This window comes from Garra rufa, chromosome 14 (assembly GCF_049309525.1).
Source record: "Garra rufa chromosome 14, GarRuf1.0, whole genome shotgun sequence".
In the NCBI taxonomy this organism is placed as follows: Eukaryota; Metazoa; Chordata; class Actinopteri; order Cypriniformes; family Cyprinidae; genus Garra; species Garra rufa.
In genome coordinates, this window is record NC_133374.1 from 6,349,128 (window position 1) to 6,374,277 (window position 25,150).

The following is a 25,150-nucleotide window of genomic DNA, read 5'->3' on the forward strand; positions in this document are numbered from 1 at the left end:
TCTATAAGGACATTTGTGTATCTCAAAAAACATGGCCGCCATTGGCCAACGACATTTGAGCACCTGTTAGAAAAGGTTAATGGTCGCCAATCAAAATGAAACTCAGTGGGCCTGTTCGACGGACGACCCCAAAGGTCTAAGAGAAATTTAAAAGAAATCAGCCACTGGGGGGGGGGGGGGGGTTGTGATATTGCATTTTCCTATTGTATGTCATGCGTTTGTCCACAAATACGTGCAATATCCGTAACATACAAAAGAACTCCTCATTCCAGACAACTTTACCTCTAGAACCACTGTTGTCAAATTGTTTGTTAAATGATTGAGATGTCAAAAAACTACTTTTGCAAACTAGTCCTGGAAAAAACACTGCAGTGCAATTCTCTGGACTCTCTAGGGCATTAATTATCAAAAAAAGTTTCTTGGGGGGGGGAGGCTATAACGGGGTTGTTTAAAAAAAAAAAAAAAAAGAGGCCTCTCCAAATTTACCCAAAATCTTATAAAGCCTAAAGAAAAACTCAAAACTTCAAGAAACCTGGTGAGCACATGAGACTGATTCTAAACAAACATGCAATGTTTTAAGGAAATTGGACCACAGCTGGCGCTATAGCAGGACTAGAAAACACTGTATTTCTATAGTAAATAACTTGGATTGGCCAAAAAAAAATTATTTATTGATTTAGGTGGGTACAGCCTTGCTAAATAATATGTAATGTCTTTTCCCTTATATGCTAAAATGCCTTAAGCGCTTGAACCCCAGTAATCGCTGTATTTGTAGCTATATTTTCTTTGTAATTATTTGTTAAATTTGCCAAAAATCTAACTGATAGATAGATAGATTAGATAGATAGATAGATAGATAGATAGATAGATAGATAGATAGATAGATAGATAGATAGATAGATAGATAGATAGATAGATAGATAGATAGATAGATAGATAGATAGATAGATAGATAGATAGATAGATAGATAGATAGATACTTTCCTATAATGTTAAAATTATTAAAACATTCATTTGTACATTCGTTAGGGAAATAAATATGAGAATCGTCAGCGCACCGGAGCTTGAAATTTTACACTGAAACATTCGCTTTGCTTTCATTCAGTAGAAATTGCTTCAGGGCAGGGTATGTTGTCTACACACACACTCACTCAGAGCGTGCAGAAGAGGAATTTCTCGGTGTGTGTGTGTTTGTGTGAACACTGCAGCAGTTACTGACTTAAACTCTCACTCACGTCTCAATGCTGAACGCACACACAGAGCATTAACTAGCAACCAGCCATTGCAGTCTCGCATCCCGCCTTACAGTCCCGGGACAATTTTATTTGCGATAGTGCAGTCAAGCAGGAAAATAAGAGAATGAAGAATTTAGAGGAGAGGAGAGGAGAGGAGAGGAGAGGAGAGGAGAGGAGAGACTGCTCCACTCTTAAAATGAGGCTGACTGATGGGTGAATACGATAGGAATGTCAAACAGCTTAAGACACACATGCTCTGCCTCCATGTCTGAGCATCATGCACGTCTTTAGAGGATTCAAAGACTGATGTACATGAGGGACATACAGTACAGAAGAAGCTCTTGGCTTGCCCTCTACCTTCTCCTAACATATTGTATTTGCATGCTTGCATGGCATGTTTTCTGAAGCATTGTAGTAATTGCATATTCAGTGACTCTAGAGATGCCTCAAGATTTTTCTCAATGCCTCTTAACTCTGTCATATTGATCTATAAATCAAGAGGCAACCAGGCACATATGCATGGCAAGCAGTTGATTAATTAGTGGAATGTGTGGCTATGTTTGGAATATAATACCATACAAATCCACAGTATAATGTAACTATCAGGGTTTTCACCCATTTTTACTAATTAAATTCCATGGCTTGAGGGTAATTTCTAGCTGATAAAATACTGTGGTTAAGAACAACTAGAAAAATGCATATTTCCTATAGAAATATCCATTAATATTTAAAATTCCCCAGGCTTGGGAATCAGAGATGTTTCCAGGTTTCCCATGATTGTGGGAATCCTTAAATACTATAATATGCATAAAGTTCTTAAATTAATTAATTTGGTAAACAGTGGGGCGACCTCAGGTAAATTGGGGCATTTTTGCCATTGAGATGACTGGGAAATAAATGTTGCAATTATCCTGAATGAACCTATGATTAAACAGCCAATAACTAGAAGTATGCCTAATATCAATGGACTATGTTATTTTTTCCTTCATGGCTCATTATAGAGTGATTTCACGATGCATCATCAATCAGCCATATTGAATGTAAACAATGCCACTGAACCGAACGAAACTTGCATATTTTCACTGATTATTGCTGCTGAAAATGGTCAATAATTGTCATGTTTGGGCTGTACTAATAGGTCAGACCAGAAAAAACATTTAGAGTACTACAGACTGACAAAAGTTATAACTAATCAAGGAGAACGGTGCAAAAAACTGTCTGAGGAACAAAATGCGTTTCCTGTTTACTAACCCTGGTGAAAAAAACAGTTAAAACCAGACGAGGTTTTAGCTGGTCAACCAGACTGGCTTTAGCTGGCCATAGCTGGTCAGCAGGCTGGTTTTAGAGGGGTTTTGGCCAATTTCCCAGGCTGGTCAGGCTGGGAAACCACCTGCTAAAACCAGCCTGACCGGGCTGGGACACCAGCTAAAACCAGCTACTTCCAGCCTTAACCAGCTAAGACCAGCCAACCAGCCTAGGCTGGTTTTAGCTGGTTTTTATTTCAGCAGGGAAGTCCTTCTCTATATGATTTAGCAGCTTCCACTTGTTTTTGTTCCATGCTTTAGACAGCATAAATTAGCAGAACAACGTATTCAGTTGTACATTTACCATGCAATCCATGATGTTGCTTGAATCCATCCAAGTATCGCCAAAATGGCCGTGCATCCGGGTAGCTGACTAAATCATGACCCTAAGGCAAACCCTCTATTTCGGACTGTCAGAATTGTATCAAAAATCCAAAAACATTGAGGAAGTGATATATGAATGTCACTTGCTCAACAAAAAAAGCAACATTCCACTGTTTCAAACTTTTTACCATTGCATCTTGCACTTTACATCAATGGCACTGCAATTTCAGCCATTTTGCTGACCTCGCTGACACGCCCTGTCCACACATCAGCCAACCTGATGTCAGAAAAAACCAACGCGCAAAATAATTAACAAGCAGAGGGCGTTTCTCATTGGCTAGAAAAGCGCGGGCGGCTCCCCTTACTCTCTCTGCTGTTTAGAATCCCGTCCTGTCACAGAGACAGGTGTGATTTTTTAATAACGCAGAATAAATCAGAATGTCTGTCAGGTAATGGTGCCATTTTATGCGTAGCATAAAAAATGAATCGCATTCTTAGAAAACAGTAGGCAGTACACTAGTGTCCCATTCTAAACAACCCCTGAATGCTCGTTTTAAAGGGGAGGGGAGGAGAAGGGAACCTCCATCCGCAGAAAAACCGAGGAAACCCCGCCTGCATGGTGCATCCCCATCAGGTCCTGAGCAATAAAGTGCCCGTAATCACGTCGCTGACATTTGGAGCGTTTAAACCGCTATCCAGCACAATGTTTCATAATATCAGATTCAACAAATAAAACAATGATGATATGAAGGTCACACTGTAAGCGTTCAGTTTATGTAACCAAACATTAACAGCCATCAAAATACGGTGCTTTGTGATGGATTTAAGACAGATCACGGTAGCTAAATGATGAAAGTTGACCCCTTATGCGAACTGTTTTCATTTAAAGCGATCACACTGACGTAAAGAAACAAACAAGTGGCCACAGACACCAAAAGGAAGCCCACATGAGTCTAAATATGAAAGACATAACCCATAAATGACTATAACAGCTCTGTAGCAGTCATATAGGTTGCATGCGGTTATGCACAGATGATAAACATATATCCTAAAATCCTGTGTGAGAATGTTGTGAATCTGCACAAAACATGCACTAACAATACTATCAAACAAAATAAATAATAACAATAATTTTGCATGTTCTCTGCATCAAAAAGGACAATGAAAAACAGACATTCAAAAGCAAAATAAGTTTAGTCTTTCATGTTATTGCAATTACACCTGCTCTTTCACTCGTGCTCGTTTACTTTTCCAAGCCCAAACAAAAGCAAGGATCATCATACTGATGTCCAAAGGATGAAAAACCATCTCTGATGAAGCCGCGTTTCATGTTTTGCGAGATCAAACCAGTTTGTTCATGGGACAAGTTGTGGATGAATGCATTTCAATCGTATTTGATATGTTGTCATACCTTGTATCCTAGTTTGCTGTGTTGTTCAAGGCAGGCGTGGCTGTGAAGCGCATGTTGCTGCTGGGTAATTCATTGAAAAGCTGCTCCGCTTGTGCTGATATGTGTGTCTCTCTCTGCGGTTTGACTCTGTTGTATTTCACTCTCTCGAGCGGTGGAAATACTCTCGAGCGCTCACTCCACGCAGCCTGGCGCGTCCTGGGTGGGGAGGGTGATACGCGAACGCGCAGGCATCTGAACGCGAGTGCGCGCATTGTTTCATCCGAAAAAATATCTATCTATCTATCTATCTATCTATCTATCTATCTATCTATCTATCTATCTATCTATCTATCTATCTATCTATCTATCTATCTATCTATCTATCTATCTATCTGCAGAATGTGCTTCCTCAAGGACACGTAACATTATTAATGTTATGATATTATGAAAATGAAATTCAGATATCTGCTTTCTAAGAATTCCTGTTAAGGATTCTGCTTAAAGCCAAAACAACTTTTACTGTATGTAAAAGCCATAAAGTTGGACTGTTATAAATTATATCAGTTAGATATAGTAGATATAAGATTGTATTTCTCAGTTGCTACTGTATAGTCACTTATACAGTTGCATGTAATTTGTGTTGTGAAAATTTTTAGAAATATGTATCATGCAGTGTCAGTGGAGTCCAGTGTTGTTCAAAATATCCTATTTTGTGTTCTGCAGAATAAAGAGTAATTGATAGAATTATCATTTTAGGGTCATATTCCTATCAAGTTGCTCTGGTAGAAAAAAATAATTAAAATGTCATTGGAAAAGGACGTAAACTAATATATAATCATTTAGCACAGTCCCAAGTGTTCATTTTTTATTTAATTAATTTCCTGGTACATCACTACTAATATTTTCAGCTCCCACCACATTTTTGTATAAAATTATGTTCAATTATTTGAAAAGTCAATAACGCCCTCTGCTGGTTGTAATGGGAACATGCAATCTAGTGATGTATCGCAGGACAACAAAACATTTACATATAACAAACATAGCCTACTTAAGAATATTTCATGCATAGTTTGCGTATCCGTATTTATTTTTTTCCAAAATGGACTCTATTTGTGACCCTTGTAGCAATAGCCAACAAATTAATAATTTTTCTTTTATGCCAAAAATCATTAGGATTTTAAGTAAAGATCATGTCCCATTAAGATATTAAGTAAATTTCCTACCGAAAATATCAAACCTTAATTTTTGATTAGTAATATGCATTGCTATGAACTTCTTTAGATTAAAGGCGATTTTCTTTTTTCTTTTTTTTTTTCTTTTTTTTTTTTTTTGCACCCTCAGATTCCAGATTTTTAAATAGTTGTAACTCGGCTAAATATTGTCATATCCTAACAAACCTACATCAATGGAAAGCTTATTTATTCAGCTTTCAGGTGATGTACAAATCTCAATTTAGAAAACTTTGACCCTTATGACTGGTTTTGTGGTCCAGGGTCACATTTTGTTAGGATGGTAGGTAGGCTATAAGTCCTAAGGCTGATCGTTTCATTGATAGAAGAGTTAGTAACAGAGTGACAGTAGTTTGAAAGTCAGATCAGTCAATAATCGTGAGATTTATTAGGTTTCTTTACAAAACCAGAAAGCTTTTGAGACTTATTCAGAAAGTGTATTTAATATTATTTTGTATATTACAAAGTCAGTAGCCTATTGGTTAGATTTCCATCACACACACATGCACATCAACAGACATTAGCCTCCACTTAAAAGCCACGATCAAATCTTTATTCCATGTGATAAAATGGTAACATAGACAAAACATTAAGGAATAAGTCCCACAGGTGGTCCCCTACACCACGTTGTGCTGAAATATACAATTTTACGATTACACAGCTTTTTCTTTCGATTTTACTAGATAATCTTGAGACTTGCAAATAAATCGAAGGAAATGAGAAAACGACAGGATACTGCCAAACCCCATTTACTTACAGCCAATCAGGCACTCTTCCGGGCACGTTATGTAATTCATATTCATAAGATAAGCATCCGCTACAGTGTAGCGTTTCAATACTCGCTGTTTACCCATAATGGAGCAGGATTACTATCATATGTTGTAATCCCCATCAGTGTGTATTTATAAAAAGCACCACCGCTTTAGTCCCAAAACATCATATAGCCTACACGTTGACCAAAAAAAGCCCTATAAAGCTAAATGGTTTCTTCCGTTATATCCGTACAAGCCAAGTGAAAGTAAGTTACAGAAGCCATTTTTCCTCAAAATAACTGCGTCACGTTGTTATAGGACAAAAAGTGAGTATCAAATGTCATTTTTTGATACACATATGCTCGCGTGATGACTATATTTGGTAGATAAGCCATTTGTAAAACGTTGTAAGCCCGTGTCAAATAAAATCAACGCGAAAACACCTGTACTGTAGGTCGAGTGCCGTTATGTCGTGATGTTAACGCGCCTTAATATTATCACTAAAAATACGAAATATGAGCGTATTGTTGTACTGCATCGTTTAGACTATTATTCTGACTCGTTCACCTTTTATGTATTGTTTTTGTTGTTTTTGAGTTCGTATGTTGCTTACGCCTCCTTTCCTACAGTATGTCCTCACCCACCTCAATGCTAACGAAATTTAACCATCGTGAAAAATAAAAAAAAATAAGAATCCTTTAAAGTAAAATAAATATAATAATATTACAATAAAGCAATATTCATTACTAAAACAACAGAATTTAACCCAACAGAATTTAACCCAACTATAACAACACATAAAAGTAGGCCTACACTCATTGTTTTCTCCTCACCAAAAAAAAAAAAAAAAAAACCTCGGCGGTGTGACTATTTGTCAAATTACAGTTGGTAAAACTGAAGCAAAATGGATCATACCAAGTAAACCCTAGTGGTGGGGGAGCAAAGAAAGACGAGCCAAAATCAGGAAATGGTAGAGACTACTTTTGAACATCTTTGCTCGGACCAGTTTCAGTCATAAATTAACTTGACTTGTTTAAGAACATATTTTAATAGCCTTAACTTATGTCTTTGGTGTTTACACAAACAAGCCTTATTACTCACATTATTGGACTAAATTCAGTTTACTCAATAGCAATATTTATAAATACATTCAGGTTCATAACATTACTGTGATAGTGTTTAATGTGTCTGAATCAGTGTTTGTGTTATTTCCAGTGAGAGGCAGTAGAGGAGATCAGACTATACAGACACACCAGTGCAGCTCCATAAGGACAGAATGAGTCAAGTACAAAAAACCAAAGATGAAGATTTTTCTCCAGGACGCAGGTACTCCCATTAAAGATATTATGAAATCAAAAGTTAACATTTTTACTTTGGTAACACACTTTTACTGTTTTTATTTGATTTTATTTTTTCTGTTTCAGTTGATGTCACCAAGCCCTCTTGTTTGCTCTATTACAGTTCAGTCCAGCAGGTGGGATCAGGTTCGCAGGGGACCAGCTGTATGTCCATGAAGAGTGACTGGTCTATAGATCCTCCACCAAACATTGAAGCTAAAGGCAAACGTGTCAGGTACACAGTTGCTTACATGCATGTTATTACCATGACCTTGTGTGGTCTCTCCCAGTCTCTTGAAGGAGTAGTTTACATCCAGAACAAAAATTTACAGATAATGTACTCACCCCAATCCAAGATGTTCATGCCTTCCTTTCTTCAGCTGTAAATATTTATTTATTTTTTTATTTTTTTGAGGTAAACATTTCAGGAATTACCTCCATATAATGGACTTCTATGGTGCCTGTGAGTTTAAATGTTCAAAATGCAGTTTCAAAGCAGCTTCAAAGGGCTCTAAACGATCCCAGCCAAGGAAGAAGGGTTTTATCTAGCAAAACAAAATTTAATGCTCATCTTGTCTAGCTCTGCCATGTGCATGCATACTCTGTGTAATTCTAGTCAGTACAGTTAGGGTAAGGTAAAAAAAAAAAAAATCTTAATTTCTCCTCCAACTTCTTTTTTTTTTGTAAAGGCTGTTTGACCTTCTTTGCATGTCCACTTTGTAAACACTACTGCAGCAATGTAGGAAACTTTTAATGTTGGAAGAGAGAATGAGGTTGGAGTTTCACTTTGCTAGATAAGACCCTTATTTCATGGCTCACTATTGGGGGCACTATTGAAATCCACTTTATAGAGAAAATTGAGAAAGACATGAATATCTTAGATAACAACAGGGTGACTACATTATCTGTACATTTTTGTTCTGGAAGTGAACTATGGATTTATAAAATAGCAGCAGTATTATGAAAAAAACACACTAACAGTTATTAAATAGTTGGAATTTTGGAAATTGGTTTAAATCTGTTGTGTTAACAGAAACCTTATTCGTAATTGAATGTATTATCGAATTAGCCACAATAATTAGTAAACAAACATGCGGTGGGGATAATATCTGTAACTTCCAGTTCGGTAGTTCTGCAGTCGCAGGTTCCTGCTCATGGATTCACATCATAAAGGATGAATATTTGGTAACTTAAAGAGTTAAATGTAACCTCTGTTCTGTTATAGGTCTATTCAGCAGAAAAGATTACATTCACCAGAGCCCAGCGGTGTATCCATGAAGAGTGATTGGTCTATAGATCCTCCACCAAACATTAAAGATGGAGACAGTCAGAGTGTCAGGTACACAATTTCTTATGGTATTGACCAGCCTCTTAATGGTTTTATTAAAAAAAAAAAAACATCAATATTTGATAAATAGTTACTTTTTTCAACAAGAAATCTACTATTTTGTTATCCATTTCACATATCTCTAATACAATTACAGCAACTAAACCATTTACAGATTTATTCAGTTAGTAAACATATCACCTTCAAAGTATTTAATTGTTTATTTACTTAATGCTGTTTTAAGGAAAATCCTACGACACAGATCAGATGTAACAGAACCCGTCCGTAAGAAAAAGAAATATAAGTCTAATCAACCACAAGACTTTGATGAAAGAATGTATCCTGGTGTCAGGTAAAATACAAAGTCTTGATGCTGCAAAGATTCATGATATAGTTTATAATCAATGACATGATTAAAAATGGTTAGGTTTCTCTTCATTAGACTTCTACAGTGTTATACATGTAATAATGTGGAAAATTGGAATTTTACAGCCAAGAAGTCCTCGAGACATTTAGATCCAGTCTGAAGAAAAAGTTTCCGTATCTTAATGAGAAAATAGCACAGCAAGGAAACTCAACACCCCTGAATGAGATCTACACAGAGCTCTACATCACAGAGAGTGAGAGTGGAGAGATCAGTAATGAGCATGAGGTGAGACAGATTGAGACTCAATCCAGGAGAGCAGCAACAGAGGACACACCGATCAAATGCAATGACATCTTTAGACCTTTACCTGGACAAGACAAACCCATCAGAATTGTGCTGACAAAGGGAGTCGCTGGCATTGGAAAAACAGTTTCTGTGCAAAAGTTCATCCTGGACTGGGCTGAAGGGAAAGAAAACCAGGATGTCCAGCTCATATTTCCACTTCCATTCAGAGAACTCAATCTGATGAAGGACAAAACACACAGTCTTTCGGATCTTCTCCATGACTTTTTCCCTGAAACAAAGGAAATTGACATTTTTAGTAATGAATATGAAATGATGTTCATCTTTGATGGTCTGGATGAGTGCCGTCTTCCCTTAAACTTTCAAAGCAATGAGACACTACAGGATAAGACCAAAAAGATATCAGTGGATGTGCTGCTGACAAACCTCATTGTGGGGAATCTGCTTCCCTCTGCTCTCAGCTGGATCACCTCCAGACCAGCAGCAGCTGATCATGTACCCTCTGAGTGTGTCCATCGAGTGACAGAGGTACGAGGCTTCAATGATCCTCAGAAGGAGGAATACTTCAGGAAGAGAATCAGTGATCAGAGTTTGGCCAACCGAATCATCTCACACCTGAAGTCATCAAGGAGCCTCTACATCATGTGCCACATCCCAGTGTTCTGCTGGATCTCAGCCGCTGTTCTAGAGAAGATGTTGAGTCAAGCAGAGAGTGGAGAGATTCCCAAGACTCTTACTCAAATGTACACACACTTCCTGACCCTTCAGATCAACATCAAACATGAGAAGGACTATGAGAAGGACTATGAGCAGAACGTGACAGATGAAGACATGATCCTCAAACTAGGAAAACTGGCTTTTCAGCAACTTGTGAAAGGCAACCTGATCTTCTATGAGGAAGACCTGAGAGAGTGTGGCATTGATGTGACAGAAGCATCAGTGTACTCAGGATTGTGCACTCAGTTATTCAGAGAGGAGTTTTGCTTGTGTCAGGGGAAAGTCTTTTGCTTTGTTCATCTGAGTGTTCAGGAACATCTAGCAGCTCTTTATGTGCACCTCTCCTGTACCATCCACAACAGAGATGTGTTTGAGCCAATCACCAAACAGAGTTTGCGATCTAAAGATATCAATTCATCAGAACATGTTTCATTATCTGAGATGCATCATAGGGCTGTAAATGAGGCTCTGCAAAGTAAAACAGGTCATCTTGATCTTTTCCTGCGGTTCCTTTTGGGTCTGTCAGTAAACACTAATCAGAGTCTTCTACAAGGACTAATGACACTGAAAAAAAGCTTTAACAGCAATGAGGAAACAGTTGAGTTCATAAAGAAGAAGATCAAAAACATCTACTCTCCCAAAAAAAAAATCTGTCTCTTCCACTGTCTAAATGAACTGGGTGATCATTCACTAGTGGAGGAAATACAACAGTATCTGAAATCTGGAACATTATCTGAAGCCAAACTCACCCCTTTGCAGTGGTCAGCTTTAGTCTTTGTCTCGTTGACATCGGAGCAGACGATGGATGTGTTTGAGCTGAATAAATTTGTTGGAAGAGAAAATGCATCAGATAAAGTTGTTCGGAAGCTGCTTTCTGTGATTAAAGAATCCAAATCAGCACAGTAAGTAACACTATCATGTTACTATTAATATTTTACCAAAAGCATCCTGGCACATGTGCTGGGGATCTGTGAACCTCTGTTTTCAATGACTTGAGAGGTGGAAGTGACATCGCCGATAATCAAAGTCTTTGTTTGAAGCATTTCTTCTAGATTTTATATCATATTTTGATATTTGATACAATGAGGCTCTGTCTTTAACACATAAAAGCAAAGAAATGAAAACAGCCATGAATATCATTATTATTAAACACAATTATTATTACTACTCAACTTTTTTACCCCCTATGAGTTTGCCTGCCTGAAGAAGTAATTTAAGATATATAACTTCCAAAATAATCAGTTCACACATATACTCTTAAAAATAAAGGTTCCAAAAGGGTGTTTTTGCAGTGATGCCACAGAAAGACCCATTTTTGGTTCCCTAAAGAACCTTTTAGTGAACAATTCCTAAAAGAACCATTTTAAAAATCTAAAGAAACTTTTTCGACCATTAAAGGTCCCATATTGTACACATTTTTGGAGGTTTATTTTAGTTGTTGATGTCCTTAAGAATATATATTTGTGGTATAAGTGCCAAAATCCATCTTAATATATTTTTACAGCTCCTTTTTTAGGACGTCTGTCAAGAACAGGTCGATTTTGGCTCGTCTAATTAATATTCATGAGCCTCTCTTCTGATTGGCCTGTTGTTTTCTGAATGACGCACAGCCAGGCCAACCACAGGTAACTACGGTCATGTATGCTGTAACCTGGCCCAGAGCCATAGAGAGAGACAGGCTGATTGGTGATACTCAACAGGATATTTCAGGAGGATCATTAATGTTTTTTCTTTTTCAAACACTGAATGCAGTAAGCTACATAACTGTTGCTTTAGTAAAGCCCTGTTCACAATGCGCGTTGATTCTGGAAAATTACGGGAACGTGCGCTGTGTCAACAAAAGCCAGAACCAAATGTCATAAAGGCAGTGTTGTTGTGATGATGAACTTTACCCTGCGACTCTTCACGACGAAAAAATACGTGCAAAGTGGAATGAAGCAGCGATCAGGGAGCTCCTCTCTATCAGCGCTGAAGCACAGATTGTTCAGGTTAGTTTCAGTTTAGTGAAATGTACACGTCGCATTACATCTCACATCTAAATGTCACATGTCTTTACTGGTTGTGTGTAAGGCACGCACAGATTCCAGAAAACAACTGTGAATGAACCAAATTAAACAATTCCGGAACAAATCATGGGACACATTATCCGTGTATTTTCCGGAATGGCTGTGTGAAAGAGGCTGAAGTTGACGTGCCACTGGTCTCTTATATTAACGTTGTTCGGAAGCCTGTGTAATGATGCAGTTTCCTGACATCCATGGACTGAACAGCGTTTGCTCGACTTATTTTTGTGTTGTTGTTGCTCAACAATGTAATGTTGTCTGGGTTTGACAAAAGGAGGGTGGGATGGTGGTTGGTGCTCTGGGTGGTGACTGAAGGCGGTGACTAAGTAGATCGGACGTCATATTTTTACGGAAGTCACAGCAGCTCGTGAAAAGGAACAGCTACTTTAAGCAGGCTGTGTGCAGTTTACTGTGGATTGACTGTTTTGAAACTTATATGGTAGTTACATAGTCCCTAGATCCCAGTGATCACAAAAAAAAATCCAGGAAATTTCGATTTTGACAATATGGGCCCTATAAGAACCTTTTCTGCATTTGAAAGGAAATGTGGATGTTTAAGTTTTTTTATAAAGCCATTGATGCCAATAAAGAACCTTTATTTTTAGGAGTGTATTATATTTACGAATAAGATAATTACATTTTATGCAGATGAGGAAATTTAAGGCCCTGGAACCACTGTGTAATAATATGGGATATCCAGATGAGTGTTACATCACAGCATAAGGCAATTATAAGCCATTTTAACTGCTGTGTTAAATGTATTGCACTTAAAAAAACTGTAAATCTCTCTACAGTTTTGAAGACTCGAATATCACAGATAAAAGTTGCACTTCTTTGGCTTCAGCTTTGAGATCAAACCCATCACACCTGAGAGAACTGGATCTGTCTCAGAATAAAATAGGAGACTCTGGAGTGACTGCTCTCTCTGCTGGACTGGAGAATCCTCACTGCAAATTAGAGAAACTGGGGTATAGTAATCTGAATGACATGATGGTCTTTTCTACATAATGAAGATGTTGCTAAACAGTGTTTGTTCATTTCAGATTGAGGGATTGTGGTGTAACAGATGAAGGTTGTGCTGCTTTGGCCTCAGCTCTGAGATTAAACCCCTCACACCTGAGATATCTGAATCTGTCTAAGAATAAACTAGGATCTTCTGAAGTGCAGTTACTTTCTGATCTAAAAGATGATCCAGATTGTAAACTGGCTGAACTACACTATTGTGAGTATATATTTACTGTAAGATTTTAAATAGACTAACAGTCCTAAGTGTAAAATATAAGATACTAATTCAGCTCCACTTTAGTCTCTGTACTTTAAACTGTTTAATTCTGTGATGTTTTCAATCATTATCTCTGACTGTAATATGAATATCCTAATATCTCTGGCTGTGATTTTTCTGAAATGCATCTGCTGATGTGATGTGACAGCAGTAATGTCTCACTCATATGTGACTTTCTGTGTGTTTTTATTGTAGGACTCTCAGTATTTAGACATCAGTCCAGTTTCCTCAGAATCAGCTGATGGTGAATAAGGAGTCGCTACAGGAGACACACAATTAACAGAGACGGAAGACAGTGAAGAACTGTGATTTGTGACCAAATTGTTACCAAATTATTTGCTTATTTCTTGATCTTTTTAATTTATTGATTTTTCGGTGTCGATTTATAATCCTTTTTTATACATTTAGTAATAGGTGGAAGTATTTTAGACACAAGTTACTAATAGGAAGAATATTATTTCAGCATTGTTTTTATTATTATGTGTAATAATGGATCATCGAGAAAAAAAAGGCATTATTTGGCACTAGAGTGCATTAAGGTTTAGATGACTGAATGTAACAATTAAGTCCATATACAAATTAAATGAATGAGAATAGACTTATAACTTGACACCTGAATAATAGGCACTTTTATTGGCACTTTAAGCAGCTTGCATGATTGGCAAATGTAAGAAGATTATAGCATTCCATAAACTCAAAACATAGTACGTGTATGGTATGGCACAAATAAATAATAATCAAGCATCTGTGTATTTTACTTTATATTTCTGATGGATTAATACAAGACACAGACATTTTACCACACAGAGTATTATAGATATTAAGCTATGTACAGTATGCGTAGGACTAAGATAAAAGATAAAAGAGTGAACAGGCTGTTTTTAGATTTGTTGCATTAACCTTTGTGAGTTTTTTGTGATATTCAATACAATATTCTACTGTATGATTCTTAAATTGTCAATCTGGATGTTTGCCTTTGTAAACATTTTGTGTTCTTTGTAAATTCTTTTAATTTGTGTTCTGCAGAAGAAAGATATGTCACATGACATGAGTGTCACAGTTCTGTCTGTTCATGTCTTTGGTTTTGCCCATTTATCTTCCCCCTGTCATTTTGTTATCATTTGGTTTAGTCCTCGTTTGTGTAATCACCGTCATCTGTCTCACCTGTGTATTATCAATTAGTTCAATTCAATTCAATTCAAGTTTATTTGTATAGCGCTTTTTACAATACAAATTGTTGCAGAGCAGCTGTACAAAAGTTTTAGGCTACTACAATATATTTAGTAGCTTATTAGTGGTGAATACTGTATGTTGAGTCGATGTACATATGATATAAATATTAAAATCAGTAACTGTGTAATCAAACAGATGATGAACACTAATTGCAATGGTTATGTGCTGTAATCGACTTGTAGGAAAATTATGTAGTGCTGTATGTTGTTTCAAGGCTGGCATCATCTGCGGTCTGTCTTTATAAGTCTGTTTGGTTCCTGAGTTCAATGTCGGTCGTTAAACGTTGTATTTCGTGTGTGGATTCTCTTGCCTGTTCCTGAGTGTTCCAGCCTGCTATTCTGAAGATTATATTAAATATTAATGTTTATTGTTTACCTCGTCTCGTCAGTCCAGCACGTATCGTAACAGGAACGACCGACCGAAAAAGTTTACCCGGCACTTTCCCCTGCGTTTATTTTCCGTCTTTTTTTCCCTCAGTGTTTTGTTTTTTATTGTTTGATCGATTATGGACCCTACTGTTCGTCTCATCCTCCTGAGGCAGGAGGAACGCTCTCTTGAGGACCATACACGTGAGTTCATCTCCCTGGCAGAACATTCCCACTTCCCGGATAGCAGCCTATGCATCTGCTACCACCTGGGACTGAATTCCACCACCAAGGCGCTGCTATCCGGGGAGGGTCCTCAAGAGAGCCTGCCGGACTACATCGAGTGGGTGTTGGCGTCCTGCCAATCTTCCTGGACTGTCGGCGTCATCGAGGAGGACGTCAGCCCCACTCACGACCCAGAACCCAGCCAAACATCACCCCGACATGCGGAGTTACAGCCTGAGCCCACCGCAGATGGAGTGCCAGAGCCGAGAGCGACAGAGCCTGACCTATCTGACCAGGTGCGAGAGCCGGCATCAACATCCGTGACGGTGGATTGTCACGTGGAGCAAGAGAGGGCGACAGAGAGCCCTGCCCACTGCACCACCGCTGAGGGTGAGCTTGGATCTAATTCTGGGCATTTAATAGACTTCTTCTCGGATCTTGCCCAAGACAACTCATGTGACTTAATTGACTTTTTCTCTGAGCCACTGACCTGTATAGACTTCCCTCCCACCCACCCTCGTCTGTCTGAATCTGCCTGGTCCCCGCTGGTTCCGCCCAGCCGCCCTGAGTTCCCGCTGGTTCCGCCCAGCCGTCCTGAGTTCCCGCTGGTTCCGCCCAGCAGTCCTGAGTTCCCGCTGGTTCCGCCCAGCCGCCCAGCCGCCCAAAGTCTCCCAGGTCAGCAGTCAGTCCCCCAGCTCACCCTCAGCCAACCACCTGTGCAGTGGGCTCGCCGCGGGACTGCCAGCTTCCATCGGCGTCTCGGCTGGAGGATTCCTCAGCTCCGCCTCCAGCCTCCGAGTCCTGGACTCCGCCTCGGCCCTTCGACCCCGCGGTTCCACCACGGCTCTCGACGCCCTCCTCTTCATCGTCGCCCGTCGATCCACCGGGCTCCATCGTCTTTCCGGCTCCGCCCTGGTCAGTCGTCACCCCATCGGCTCCTCAGGACTCTGCTCCTCCGGCTGTGCCTCGTCGCGCCGTCCCACCGGCTCCTTGGGACTCCTCCTTCCTGCGGGCACAGCCTCCATCCTCTGTCGCTCAGGGACTCCGCCGCGGATCTCCGGGACTCCGCCTCCGCCTCGGGCGCCAGAGCCTGCTCCACCTTGGCCCTCCGGATCCTCGGCGTCACCCCGGATCATCGGCTCTCCATCTTCGCCTCGGGCTCCTTATCCATCTGCTCCGCCTCTGTCGGTCGGCCCCATGGAGTCGGCACGCCTTCGTCCACCATGGTTCCTCCCTCCGTCGGCTCCACAGTGGGCCGTCATCATGGCTGCGGTCTGGGTCGGTTCCTCCTGCCTTATGCCCCACCCATGTCCTCCCTGGCTCCTCCCTCCGTCGTCGCCCCTCTGGACTGTCTGGTTTGTCACTTGGACTTTTGTTCTGGTCCTCCTCCGGGGGTCGCGTCCTCCGCCGGAACCCCCTCCTTCATTGACTCTGGTATCCTGGTTTTTCCGCCCCTCTCGTTTTTTCTTTTTTCTACGGCGCGAGGACGCGCCTTTCCGGAGGGGGGCGTAATGTCACAGTTCTGTCTGTTCATGTCTTTGGTTTTGCCCATTTATCTTCCCCCTGTCATTTTGTTATCATTTGGTTTAGTCCTCGTTTGTGTAATCACCGTCATCTGTCTCACCTGTGTATTATCAATTAGTCTGTCTTTATAAGTCTGTTTGGTTCCTGAGTTCAATGTCGGTCGTTAAACGTTGTATTTCGTGTGTGGATTCTCTTGCCTGTTCCTGAGTGTTCCAGCCTGCTATTCTGAAGATTATATTAAATATTAATGTTTATTGTTTACCTCGTCTCTCGTCTCGTCAGTCCAGCACGTATCGTAACAATGAGGGTAACTGATAGAATTTTTATTTTAGGGTCAAATATTCCTTCAAGTTGCTCTGGTAGAAAAAATAAATAATTGAAATGTAATGGAAAATCATGTAAAACTTATGTATAATCATTTAACACAGACCTAATTGCTCATTTTTATTTCAATAATTTCCTGACACATCAGTAGTAATATTTCCAAATCACATTCTGTAAAATTCTGTTGAATTATTTGGAAAGTCAATATTGCAGAGGGCTGGTTATAATGAGAACATGCAGTCTAGCAATGTGTCCCAGGACAATAAAACATACATACAACAAACATAGCCTACTTAAGTATTTAATTCCTAGTTTGTACCATTCCCCAAATAGTGTCTATTTTGGGCTGATCGTTTCAGTGATATAAGAGTTAGCAGGCCTAACAGAGTTAGTTCAGAAGTCAGATCATGTCATTAATCATGAGATTTTAAAGGTGTCTGTACAAAAGCAGAAAGTGTTTGACTTTTTATTCAGAAACAAAATTTATATTATTTTGTATTTTATAAAATAAGTATTGCCTAGATTACCATCACATAAATTTCTTTAACAAGCACAGCTTACACAAATACAACATTGTTTTACAACATTGTTTTGTGATAGTATTTTTTTTTTTTTTTTTTTTTTTTTAGATAAAATTGATTTTACTTCCATCTCGGAAAAGATATTGCACATATTTGACAGTCGAAACGGTGCAATCACATGAGGACAAAATGTATAAAAACAATATTGTTTGGCTAAGATCTAAAGTGGGAGGGTCTGGGGCGCTGTGCTCTGCGCCCCGAGGACAATCTGAAACAAGCCAATCAGAGCTCAGCCTCAAGTCACATGCGTTTCAAAAATGTACAGACCTAATAGACACCCATTTGGCCGGCGTCCCTCATTACACAAACAAACGGAAAACAGTTTAGTTTTTTTTTTTTTTTTTACAGTTTCTAACATAACTACCAGTCGAATAGTATGACAAAATAATGCAATTTCGTGATTATTTTGCAATATGTATTAGACTTATTTTTAACATGTTAGTAATCTTCTTCCTTGGCTAACTTGAGGGGGGCGGCGCCCCCTATTGACCAGACACCACTGGTACACAATCTTATGACAGTGGAGACATCTTAAATCTTAAGAATTTTTTTTTCTTCTTTTTTTTCCCCATGTCTAGAAATTGTATCATTATTATTATTAATAATAATAAAGAAGAATGATTGAACATTACATAATATTAACAAGTAAATCCAAAATATAAAAGCAATCTTAAACTGTAGAACAATGTAAAATAAACAAAAAATGACATCTTTTTACCGTCTGCTAAAAGCTATACTGAAAACAGAATCAAATGGATATATTAGCAGAAACAATCCAGGTAAATAAAGCGAAGTGTTATAATGTACAATTATTAAACACAATAAATGGCCTATAGGCTATTTTAAATGGTTTTCAGAACAAAACAAGACAACAAAACAGTGTTTACATTTATTTATGTCATCTCGTTTTCCTTTCCGTGAACTTTCCTAGAGTGCCGCTCCACACAAAAATTAACCAACTCAGCAGCATGTCGTCACATAGTGTTTTCCTTTGGTTTTGAAAATCAGTTAATTTGGCTATTCAAGTCAGATATATTTTTTCTTATATATATTTTTCTGCTTATTTAACTGCAAATAACTCATGCAAATTGGATTACCACAAATGATCTGTGCTGAATTGGTCTGGTCTGGTTCTGTTCATCATTGATTGGATGAGAACCGTTCAATTTTACTGGCTGTGGAAATCAATGGGTGTGACTCATTATACTATAAGCAAAGCGCAATAAGTGACGCGCACTCTGCGCAACCAAAATGGCGTTTTTTACGCCGTCAAATGGCAAAATGAACGGCGTAAAAAACTGCGCTTTTCTTGCACTATAAAACGCTGTCAGATACGGCGTCATTGGCGTATTTTTGCGCGGTTTTTTTCCGGCGTTTGTAATTACAACAGCGTATTTTGCGGCGCTAATACTGTTTAAAACGCCATATTTAACAGCATTTTGTATGTAAACGCGATTAATCTATAGCGTAATTCTGACCCTTTTGGCTTGCCATACACTCCTGTGGAAAGGTGGTACGCAAACGCGCAAACTACGGAACGCCAGAGAGAGCATTGTTTAATCTGCAGCATGTGCATCTGTGTATTTTATAAAATTATTTAACATAAAATGACATTACATTTACATATAAATGCAAACTTGATCACATGTCTACAGTGGATATCTGTGGAATAAAACTCAACTGACTCAACTGTCTCAACTGACATTTCATTTGTTTGGAAAAAAGAACAGCAAGTGTTCATGTATTAAAGTTTTATTTAAATAATGAAACTGGGGGTGGGGGGGGGGGGGGATCAGATGTGAGTGACTGATACAAAACTGCACCTTTTATATTTTATGTTATCTGTACCAGTGATTCTGAAACATTCTGGCACATTCTGTCAAAAACACCCTCTTCTGGTTATAAGAATATGCACATAAATATTCCATGCATAGTTTTTTTATGGGAGATAAAGTATTAAAAAGGAGCAACATGATTGTTATTGCAAGATTATCTTTTAAATAACTTATTTTTGCTAGAATTCCACCACAGACTTTTTATTAGTAGGTCTATTATTGTTGTTATTTTAAAAGTGGTAAGATCATGACAAATGCTGCCATTAACATCAGAAATTATAGACTGAAGACTAATCGTTTTAGTGATATAAGAGTTGACAGTGACAGTTCAAAAATTAGTTCAATGAGATTATGAATAAAACGATATACCTGCTGTGCCTGAGTAACAATCGCTGCTCTATATAATTCTAATAATTCTCTATAGATCAAGTTAACCAATAAAGAAATATAGTTAATACAATCATGTTTAAGAATAAGGTAAGACATCGACATCATTGTTTATTCTGTTTTAATGACAATTTGCAGATTTATTTGTATTCCAACTGTTTTGTTGTAAATGGGTGTGGCTGTTTTTCAAAGTACAGTTAATAAAGCAAAATGGATCATACCATGTAAATCGAGTTGGGGCAACTAACCAGCCCTCTGTCTTTAATAGGAAAAGATGAGGCAAAAACAGCAAATTGTAAAAACTACTTGTGAGCATCTTTGCTTGGTCCAATTCCAATCACAAGTGAAAAAACATATTTTTCCTTAATTAGCTTTTCTCCATGCCTTTTGTCTTTGGAGTTTAGCAAAAACCCTTGTCACTCATAAAGGAATGAGTAAATTCACTTTAGCATTTGTTGCAGTTAAATTTCTAGTTGATTTATTGTGATAGTGTTTAATGTGTTTGAATCAGTGTTTCTGTTATTTCAGAAGTCAGTAGAGGAGACAGCTCCATGAGCACATAATGAGTCATGCACAATTCAAAGATGGAGATTTTGCTCCAGGATGCAGGTATACTCTCATTAAAGACAATTAGAAATGGACGGTTTTTACATGAATACGCTTTCTGCTTCTATTGTGAAAGACTCAGAAGTGGACCTAATTAAAATATAAAATGTTTCTTTGCCTCTGAATAATTTTCAGTTGATGTTACTAAGCCCTCTTGTTTGGTATACAATTACAGTTCAGCTCAGCAAAAGCAATCAGATTCACCAGGACCCAGCTGTGTGTCCTTGAAAAGTGACTGGTCTATGGCTCATCCACCTGAATTTAATTGTGGAGATGCAGCGCCGAAACTCAGGTGTTACTTTTAATTTCAGTATTTACTTAGTGTTGCATTGTGTACATTATGGTTTGATTTTTGCAGAAAATGTCTCTTGGTAATTCTTCATTTAAATCATTTAATGTACTTGCATGGTATTGCTTACAGCTTTTCTACATACAAATTCAGTTACAGATGTGTTAAAAAGCAGTGTGTAAATATTATTTGTGCAGCGTTCTAAAACAACTGTGTTTGTGCAATGATGAGGTTATTAAAGTCAATCATTAAATGACCTTGTGTTTTTTTTTTTCTTTTTTAGTATTTTCTGCCCTGATTTTTGGGGGAAATGTGTGAAATACAACAACTCAATAACTATATTAAAATACAATAATACAATAACCCAAAGAATTAAATATAACCTCTGTTATGTAATAGGTCAATCCAGCAGGAAAGATCAGATTCAGCAGAGCCCAGTTGTGTGTCAGTAAAGAGTGACTGGTCTATGGCTCATCCACCAGAAATGAAAAATGGAGACAGAACGCAGAGTCTCAGGTGCATGTTTGCTTATGGTCTCTTAGATAAAATATGATCAAATTAGCCATAGTAAATAAAAGACAAACATGCAGTGAATGGGTAATGTATAACTTCATAACTTTCCAATACGGTGTAGATTCCATGCGGGCCTGTTCATGGGTTCTCATCAAATTAAAGAACAAATACAGCCACTTAAATATTAAAGTAGCCTCTGTTCTGTTACAGCTCAATCCAGCAGGAGGGATCTGATTCAGCTGAGCCCAGTTGTGTGTCAATGAAGAGTGACTGGTCTATGGCTCATCCACCAGAAATGAAGGATGGAGACAGAAAGCAGATTCACAGGCGCATGTATGTATTAAAATTGTGGTGTCTTAATGGCTTCAGAAAATGACAGTACCAGTGATAAGAACTCACCGATATTCAATAAATGTTTTCATTTTTTAATTATAATTAGTGTATTCTTTTTCATCATGTAATCTAGATCACCTACTGTACTTTGTGCTACTTACTAGTTACATGTATTTAAAAAAAATCATTGTCAAAGTATCTAATTATTTATTTACTATATGTTGTTGAAGGCGAATCCTGCGACCCAAACCAGCTGTAACAGAACCAGTTTGTAAGAAAATGAAACATGACGAGTCTGTGAAGCAACCACAAGACTTTAATGAAAGCTTGTGTCCCGGAATCAGGTAAAATAGAAGGTTTTCATGCTGCAAAGGTTCATCTGCTCTTTTAATACATGCAACTCTTTGACTCACATTATAATGTGGTATTTTAACTTTACAGCCATGAAGTCCTCAGCGTGTTTAGATCAAATCTGAAGAGTAAGTTTCAGTGTCTGTATGAGGGAATAGCAAACCAGGGAAACCCAACACTACTGAATCAGATCTACACAGAGCTCTACATCACAGAGAGTGAAAGTGGAGGGATCAGTAATGAGCATGAGGTGAGACAGATTGAGACACAATCCAGGAGAGCAGCAACAGAGGACACACCGATCAAATGCAGTGACATCTATAGATCTTTTCCTGGACAAGACAAACCCATCAGAACTGTGCTGACAAAGGGAGTCGCTGGCATTAGAAAAACAGTCTCTGTGCAAAAGTTCATCCTGGACTGGGCTGAAGGGAAAGAGAATCAGGATGTCCAGCTCATATTTCCACTTCCTTTCAGAGAGGTCAATATGATGAAGGACAAAAAACTTAGTCTGTCAGATCTTCTTCATGTCTTTTTGCCTGAAACTAAAGAAATGGAACTATGTAGTGACAAATACAAAATGTTATTCATCTTTGATGGTCTGGATGAATGTCGTCTTCCCTTAAACTTTGACGGCAAAAAGACTTTACAAGATATGACCAAAAAGACATCAGTGGGCGTACTGCTGACAGACCTCATTGTGGGGAATCTGCTTCCCTCTGCTCTCATCTGGATCACCTCCAGACCAGCAGCAGCTGATCTCGTCCCCTCTGAGTGTGTCCATCGAGTGACAGAGGTACGAGGCTTCAATGATCCACAGAAGGAGGAATACTTCTTGAAGAGAATCAGTGATCAGAGTCTGGCCAACAGAATCATCTCACACCTGAAGTCATCAAGGAGTCTCTACATCATGTGCCACATCCCAGTGTTCTGCTGGATCTCAGCCACTGTTCTAGAGAAGATGTTGAGTCAAGCAGAGAGTGGAGAGATTCCAAAGACTCTCACTCAAATGTACACACACTTCCTGACCCTTCAGATCAACATCAAACATGAGAAGGACTATGAGAGGAATGTGACAGATGAAGACATCATCCTCAAACTGGGGAAAGTGGCTTTCGAGCAGCTTATGAAAGGCAATGTGATCTTCTATGAGGAAGACCTGAAAGAGTGTGGCATTGATGTGACAGAAGCATCAGTGTACTCAGGATTGTGCACTCAGATCTTCAGAGAGGAATTTGGCTTGTATCAAGAGAAAGTCTACTGCTTTGTTCACCTGAGTGTTCAGGAACATCTAGCGGCTCTATATGTGCACCTCTCCTATACAAACAAAAACATAAATGCATTTCAACATATTTTGTCCAAGAAGAAACTGAATGCTTCTGAATTGGATTACGAAGATGTAGATGATGAGTTTGACCTAAACTTCTATGAATATTCTGTATGTCCGTTCTCTGAGCTTCATCTAAGAGCTGTGGATGAGGCTCTACAAAGTAAAAATGGACATCTGGACCTTTTCCTTCGTTTTCTCTTGGGTCTGTCAATAGAGTCTCATCAGGCTCTCTTACAGGATCTAAAGATACAGACAAAAACTGTCCACCACAGCCTTCACAACAATCGGCAAACTGTTCATTATATCAATATGAAGATCAGGAGCAGTCGCTTTCCAGAAAAATCCATCAATCTCTTTCACTGTTTAAATGAACTGGGTAAACATTCTCTCATTAAGGAAGTCCAACACTATCTTAAATCTAGTAAAATTAAAGAAATTGATCTCTCCCTTTCTCAGTGGTCAGCTCTGGTTTTTGTGTTGCTGATCTCAGAGAAGGAGATGGATGTGTTTTGTCTAAGCAGATATGCAGGACCACACATGACTCCAGATGAAGTTCTTCAGATGATGCTACCTGTGATTAAAGCATCAAGATCAGCTCAGTAAGTAACCCAGGGAAAAATCATTACACTTCAATTACCAATGCTTACAACACTACCACAGAACCAGCCTTGAGCTCTGATATTTCACAAAGAATGTGTTCTGTTATTTGGCTTACACTTATGTGTGTGACAGTATGTCACTGATAATATTCTTCTGAATATTATCAGATACAATATTGCCATGGAGAGAGGCCACACTTTTTATTAGTTATCACATACTGTAAAAAACATTTGCAGATGCTAAACAAATCTTTTTTATTGTGGTTATAAATGTGTCATCATATTTATTTTGTCAGTCTTGATGACCGTAATTTAACAGAGGTAAGCTTCACTCATCTGGCTTCAGTGCTCAGCTCAAACTGTTCATGTCTGAGAGATCTGGACCTGTCCGGGAATTATCTGGGAGATTATGGAGTAGAGCTGTTTTGTGATGGACTAAAGAATCCACACTGTATACTGGAGAAACTACAGTAAGTATCACATGCTTTATTTAGACAATATAATAATACATACGTTTTAATTCAGCTCTAGATGCAATTTACTGTACATTTTAGGGTCTCTTTTAAGAAACTTTTCTTATATAAGTTCATTCGTCATTATTGTTCACAGGTTGATGTGTTGTGATGTCAAGGCTAAGGGTTGTGCTGCTCTGGCTTCGGCTCTGAAATCAAACCCCACACACCTGAGAGAACTTAATCTGGAGTGGAATAAACTTGAGAAAGGCATCAAGCTGCTCACTGATCTTCAGCGGAATCCATACTACAAACTTGAGACACTGAGGTAAGACCATGCGTATTTCTGAGACTGACACATGACATAATTTTTTTCTTGTCTTTTTTTTGTTTCTTTATATCAATTTATGTTTAAAAATATATAGAATTTTTTTTCAGACAGAGCATTATAAAATTGTTCACAGTTGTGATGCAGCTGCCAAAGTCAGGCCAAAAACAGTTGGCTGCTTCCTGTTTCAACAAAAGATTTGTTCCACATATATTGTTCTGAATATTACATTGTCAAAGAAAATA

At 38.5% G+C, this 25,150-nt stretch overlaps 3 protein-coding genes across 5 annotated transcripts in view; 2 read left to right on the forward strand and 1 right to left on the reverse strand.

Annotated features, from left to right (window-relative positions):
• The window catches only part of slc8a2b (solute carrier family 8 member 2b), a 146,966-nt gene extending 142,557 nt beyond the window's left edge, over positions 1–4,409 (reverse strand). For both annotated transcript variants that reach the window (XM_073817503.1, XM_073817502.1), the window contains exon 1: positions 4,275–4,409. The gene's annotated coding sequence lies outside the window, so the exon portion shown is untranslated. The remainder of the gene's footprint in view (positions 1–4,274) is intronic.
• A 1,646-nt stretch (positions 4,410–6,055) lies between these two features.
• LOC141285014 (NACHT, LRR and PYD domains-containing protein 3-like) overlaps positions 6,056–25,150 on the forward strand; it is a 20,607-nt gene continuing 1,512 nt past the window's right edge. Inside the window, exons 1-10 of one of the 2 annotated variants that reach the window (XM_073818051.1) lie at positions 6,056–6,560; positions 7,450–7,560; positions 7,696–7,806; positions 8,797–8,910; positions 9,143–9,250; positions 9,391–11,187; positions 13,143–13,316; positions 13,392–13,495; positions 24,523–24,595; positions 24,735–24,905. In XM_073818051.1, coding sequence (XP_073674152.1) covers positions 7,511–7,560; positions 7,696–7,806; positions 8,797–8,910; positions 9,143–9,250; positions 9,391–11,187; positions 13,143–13,316; positions 13,392–13,495; positions 24,523–24,595; positions 24,735–24,905 — 2,702 coding nt within the window. In that variant the 5' untranslated portion in view covers positions 6,056–6,560; positions 7,450–7,510. Of the gene's footprint in view, positions 6,561–7,449; positions 7,561–7,695; positions 7,807–8,796; positions 8,911–9,142; positions 9,251–9,390; positions 11,188–13,142; positions 13,317–13,391; positions 13,571–13,825; positions 15,236–24,522; positions 24,596–24,734; positions 24,906–25,150 lie in introns of those variants that run through there. The other variant, XM_073818052.1, reaches the window with a different exon arrangement.
• On the forward strand, positions 20,667–24,129 carry LOC141285194 (NLR family CARD domain-containing protein 3-like). The gene is made up of 6 exons (XM_073818239.1): positions 20,667–20,713; positions 21,399–21,515; positions 21,723–21,845; positions 22,076–22,189; positions 22,287–23,571; positions 23,653–24,129. The coding sequence occupies exons 1-6, from the start codon at positions 20,667–20,669 to the stop codon at positions 24,127–24,129; spliced, it is 2,163 nt and encodes a 720-aa protein (XP_073674340.1).

Excerpts from the sequence above, each read along its gene's own strand:
- LOC141285194 (XM_073818239.1), top strand. The coding sequence starts at position 20,667 with ATGAGTCATGCACAATTCAAAGATGGAGATTTTGCTCCAGGATGCAG. Across the intron at positions 21,846-22,075 it reads AAGCAGATTCACAGGCGCAT|GCGAATCCTGCGACCCAAAC; the intron begins GTATGTATTAAA and ends ATGTTGTTGAAG. Across the intron at positions 23,572-23,652 it reads TGTCCAAGAAGAAACTGAAT|CTTCATCTAAGAGCTGTGGA; the intron begins GCTTCTGAATTG and ends CCGTTCTCTGAG.